Genomic DNA, 5,499 nt, shown 5'->3' with positions numbered 1-5,499 from the left:
TTGGAGGCTCAGCACGGGGCCCTCCCCTGCATCCGTCACTTTTTCAGAGATTTCTTCTATTTTCTTTAATGATATACAGACCTCAGTTGTTTTCATTTCAGTATCAGCTTTGGTAATCAGTATTTCTCTTTCTGTTTCTTTCAAATGATTCTCTTTTGAGGAAGTTTTTAGATTTAGATTGTTCGCAGCTGGCATCTCTCCTTCCAACAATTGTTCTATATCCTTTTCATTTTTTTTTTCTCTGGATATCTCGATTTCGATTTCTGCACTTGGAATCTTCATTTTGGCTGCTGACACACTTATCGCTGTTTCTGTGCCTGCTTCTAGTGATTTTTCTTCCTGTTGCACTTTTCTGTCTCTGTCGCTTAACTGACTTTCACTTTGCCCTGTTTCCTCCTTTGTATGTGCCCATGTAAATGTAGGTAATTTAAGCTTTGGCAGTCTGAATTTGCTTTCTTTTCCCTCTATATCCTTTTCTCCTATCTTTATGCCAATATCTGTCTTTTTCTCACTACTGGGCATGTCATCTTCTTCTGTCTGTGTGTTTTTTATAGTATCTACTGATTCTACTATCCTTTCTTCACTTGATATTTTCATGTCAGCTTTAGGAGTCTTGCCCATTTTGAATGAGGGCATTTGTATTTTCCAAGTAGATATTTCTGATTCTGCATCAGGCATTTGAGGTTTCACATCCACAATTGTTAGCATTTGTGTGTCATCTTCTGCTTGTTTTTCTCCTGTTTCCACTGTGTCAGGTGGTGTGTGTAATTCTGCTTTAGCAGTGCCTATTTCTAGGCCTTTTACTTTTATAGATCCTTGTGGTGTCTCACCCATCATGTCTACGTTAATTCCACTTTCTCTTTCTGCTTTATCTGCTGTTCCTTTCTGTTTCTTTTTCCGGGATTTTGTTGAGGCTTGTGGTGTTTGTTTAGTTGGGCTTTCTTTCAGATCAGGTGTTTCTAAACTGGGCTTTGGTATCTGCGTTGTTATAGCTGGTACTTCAGGTGCAGTAAATTTTGCTGTTGATTCCTTGTCTTTTTCTTTTTTAGTGCTTATTTCAACTTCAGGGCATTTTTTCATATGAGATGGAATGCCATTTTTCGTCTCTTTTAAGTCTTTCATTAAAGTTTCATGTGCCTCCCCAGTTTTAATTTCATAAGCAGGAGAAGTGGTATATTCCACAGTTAGTATTTCAGGATTTTCCAGGCTGATGTCTTCTCTATGTATTTTTTCTCTTTCAGATAACAGTGTAGTTTTTATTTCTTTTTTTTGCTTGTCTTGTGTTTCTGGCTTGGATCTGTGCATTTTGAATCCAATGCTAGGGAACTTCAGTTTCTTTTGGCTTCCTTTTTTTTCTTTGATATGGACTTCCTGTTGAAATTGAGACTCTGTGTCTGTGCTTGTAGGGGAAACATCCTGTATAGCAGGCTCATACGCATCTGATGTACTGTGAGATCTTCTGTGCCCCAGTATCTTTTTATTTTTAATTGACTGGAATTTCGGCCATGATAATCTATCTTTTTTAGGTCTCTTGCTTCTTCCTACCCTTTGGCTTACAATTAATGTTTCTCTGTCTTCTTCTGAAATGTCTTTTCCTGAAACATGCAGTGTTTCTTCAGGAATGCTCTCACTGAGTTCTTTTTCCTGAAAGAACAAATAGTAGTCAGAAGATTAAAAGTAAACTAAATATAAATGCAACACAAAATAAAATACATAAAATATATAGAAAAAAGTGCTTTTTATTCACAATATCTACATACAATATAAAAGAAATCCTAAAAATGGTGTGTATTATTCAGGCAGAAATTACATAAAACAAATGGATTGTATGACTGTAATATGAAGATTTCTGAAGATTTATGTTCTCTGCAAAACATTGCAGTAAAGAGGTTTCTATATGTATCTCTACCTACATGTCTGTACAAATATATATATAATATTTATATATATGTATATGAAGAGGAAAATAATTTTGAACGTGATGGAGACCTACGAGCAGATCATGTCTATGGAGCCATCAGTGATTAAACACATAATTTTAAGAGAAAATTTCATTGATGAGCTTTTGAGAAAAATATTTACTAATATTTTACATTTTAGAAAATAATATTGAATATAAATATTATAGAACTTATCTGGGCCTGTTCTATTAGTAGACACTTAACAACAAAAAAAAATCTGGCTCGCTAGAGAAGAATGTTTTTCTCCCTAACGCAAGATTGTGGCTTTATCTAAAATGTATAGTCTTGCCCAGGATATTTGTAAAGCTGCAAATGTTGTTTGGGAATTTGTTCTTCTCATGAATATTCATGCTAGTAAGTTTAAACACATGCCTAAGTCTTAAGAAGACATTTGTGTATTTTCTGGTCTGTTTCCATATACCACATTACTACAGTGTTATCCAAACTTTGTAAGCTAATCAAATAACTACCTGGCTTAATCTTTCCTTTTTGTACTGGGCTGTGGAGTGAATGTGTTCTAGCTCTTCTTTCCCAGCAATTTTTCTTTTGAGGCTGAATTGGACTCTGTATGGCTCGGAATATTGGAGAATCTTGAGTGCATCTTCGTATTTGATATTATCGAAAAATATTGTAGCACTTAGAAGCTGATCACCTGCAAGTGGAATCAGACATCATTTTAATTAGTTTGTGATTTCTTGCAGTTTTTAAAATTCTGTTGAATTAATGCTCGTTAAATAAAAAATATTATCACATCCCATTTATTTTAAATATAAATTGATGTTCACATAATAAAATCACAGAAGAGTTAAGGCTGGAAAGGATTTCTGGAGATCATCTAGTCCAACTGCCCTGATCAGGGGAGGGCCAGTTATGGCCAGTTGTTCGGGTCTATGTGCAGCCACGTTTTGAGTATTTCCAAGGATAGTGACTCCACAACCTCTCTGGAAAACTTGTTCCAGTGTCTGACCACCCTGACAGTGACAAAGCTTTTTTTTATATTTTTCAGTATTTAGACACTGGACTTGTTTTCTTCTTGTTTAAATCATTATTTATTGTAGTTTTGTGGCATACTATTTTGCAAAAGAATTAAAGGCAAGTTTTTCGTTAATGTTATGAGTTGGGTATTGTTTCATTTTAGTGGTGTATACACTACTTTCTATGTATCTTTTTCACTGTTCCAATGAAAATTAGATAATTTTTTTTGTATCCAAAAAATATCACATTTCATCATTGTTTAACAAACTTATGTTTGAAACTATTAATATGGAAAGGTTAAGCTCACACATACTATTACTTGGTTTGGGATCTACTATTTCTATTACCTAAAGAGATGACAGATGAGGCAGGTATCTATATGCATGCATAGCTACACACCTGATTTTTTTAAGATATATTTAAAAAAAAAACCCAACAGAGAATTGGACCGTACCTTCTCTCAGACTAAATATTTTTGAAGCAGGAGATTCCTTAAGTACTTTTTTGATAAATATTCCTTCATGTCCTCCACCCATCACACTAAAACCACTAGCACCAGCTTCCACTTCTGTTTTCAGGGTCACTTCCATTGTCTCCTAGATATAGAAAAAGGTGTGAATTTATAATTCTTATTCATTTGTATCAAAGTTTTCTACATTATTCTACAATAAAAAATTGAGTCTCCTCAGGTTTATATTCAGTAGCTCAAGAAAGATTATCTAAAATAGAGAATGTACTTGTTCAGTGTGGGTTTGATTCTCTTCTAAATCAGAATTAAGCACATGTGTTAGGGCTACACTGAATCAAGGTCATAGGGAAAACAGGTTATGATTTTAAAATGTGAAATATATGAAATCTTTTAGGCCTGAAATACTGTATTTTATGTGAAGATGTTAAGCACCTGAATTAGCGTAAATGGGCCAGAAAAGTCAGACAAAGAGCTAATGCTGTATTGCAGTCAAACCAGAGAAGGCTCAAAAATACTAAAAAGAATTACGGAAGGACCCCAAATAGGACAAGTAAGCGTTCATGCCTGTGCCGCAACTAGGCAATTTGTGAAGTTCCTGATCAAAACAAGTCTAAAGTGATTCTTTGCCCATTTGTCCTTCCCTCTGTCCACCCATCCATGTCTGTGTGTTGCAATCGACTTTACTATTTTGCAAGCCATATGCCTAAAACTGTGGAGTGCTTTTAGACCGACCTGTGGATGACTCTGTTTTGATTTGTCTGTAGGATATTTTTTATTTTCTTCTTGAAGCTGAAAAATAATTTGCAATTATTTAGTGTTCAGAAGTCATGCTGTTGTAAAGTACAACAGAATTCCTACATCGGTTAAAATCTCTGGTTTAGACTAAGAACTGAGGCTGACTTTAATGGCAACAGAGCAAAATCAGGATCTACAAGTCTAATCTACAATGTGAATGATTTAACTATATTATTCCCAGTAGTAAATTAGATGCCAAGGCCCCCCTGCATTGTACCAAAATTTGCATGAAAAGAATACCAGAAACCAATTGTATTACAACATTGGGAGCTTTTCTGTGCGTTACTCATGTAGCACACTTCTCATGTTTTCATCTTTGTGAACATACATTTTTTTCATTTATTTGACTTCAGCATGAATGTCAAACTGTTGCCTACTTATCTTAACATGACTGTACTAATTAAATCTTTAACTTTGAATAACCAAGAGGTACAGGTAATTTTGAAATACGTATTAGTTAGATTCAAGCCAGTTAAATATTCTAATAGGAAAAACATTGTGATTTCTTGACACTCTCTGGCCCAGGCCTTTTAAGGATTTTTTCTTTAATGCATTTTTTGCCAAGAAACAAGTATATGGACAACAACAAGCGCAGTACCATATAAAACCATCAATGAATAGGGCCCTGATTTTGGTTGGGACAGGAAGACAATATGGCTGCAACAACATCCTGTTACATGACACATAAGCCTTAGCTAGTATCGTGGTTTAGGCTAGTTGTAGGAGCTAAAGCCTCTTGGTAAAGCCATGCCTGCAAGAAAACTCGGCGTCTTGCCTTTAAATATTCTTCTTCTATGGAATATTCATAAACTGGAGAGGATCCTTGTGGCCTTGGACGGATGTCTTCTACTGCCACTTCATTAACCTGTGGAAAAGAAATGAGTGCTGGAACATCCACCATTAAACAGTGAGCCACATTTTTAGGAGAGTTTTTCTATGAAGCATAGTCTCCTTCTTCATACAAATCTTTCATTAGTAATGGTGGATACAGAATAACAAATAGCTCTTTCCTTAGATCGAGAACAAATACAATTCTCATTTAAGGATTTTACTGAAGAACACAAGGGACGGACTCCTGAGAGACAAAAACAATAGTATGCTGATTTTGGTTCTCTTTATGAATTATACACATCTATGGGCTGAACAGACTGAAAATACTGACAAATCAATTAGTAATAATTGAAAAAGGCAATAAAAATTCCCTCCCCTGCCTTATTTGCATACCTAACTTCTGTATCCTATGGCTTCAAACTTTATTGCCCTCTATAACCAAGCAAACCATGGAAGAATCCCAGCAGG

General features: G+C 35.1%; 1 protein-coding gene across 1 annotated transcript in view; it reads right to left on the bottom strand.

Moving 5' to 3' along the window:
• Nucleotides 1–81: 81 nt before the first annotated feature.
• The window catches only part of LOC104291475 (protein AHNAK2-like), a gene marked incomplete at its 3' end in the record, with an annotated part of 37,271 nt that continues 31,853 nt past the window's right edge, over nucleotides 82–5,499 (bottom strand). The window contains exons 3-7 of the mRNA XM_009890711.1: nucleotides 4,976–5,065; nucleotides 4,138–4,194; nucleotides 3,391–3,532; nucleotides 2,432–2,613; nucleotides 82–1,644 (exon numbers count right to left, since the gene is read on the bottom strand). Coding sequence (XP_009889013.1) covers nucleotides 82–1,644; nucleotides 2,432–2,613; nucleotides 3,391–3,526 — 1,881 coding nt within the window. The remainder of the gene's footprint in view (nucleotides 1,645–2,431; nucleotides 2,614–3,390; nucleotides 3,533–4,137; nucleotides 4,195–4,975; nucleotides 5,066–5,499) is intronic.

This window comes from Charadrius vociferus, unplaced genomic scaffold (assembly GCF_000708025.1).
Source record: "Charadrius vociferus isolate BGI_N301 unplaced genomic scaffold, ASM70802v2 scaffold428, whole genome shotgun sequence".
Classification (NCBI taxonomy): domain Eukaryota; kingdom Metazoa; phylum Chordata; class Aves; order Charadriiformes; family Charadriidae; genus Charadrius; species Charadrius vociferus.
This window is presented reverse-complemented; position numbering and strand designations above follow the sequence as displayed.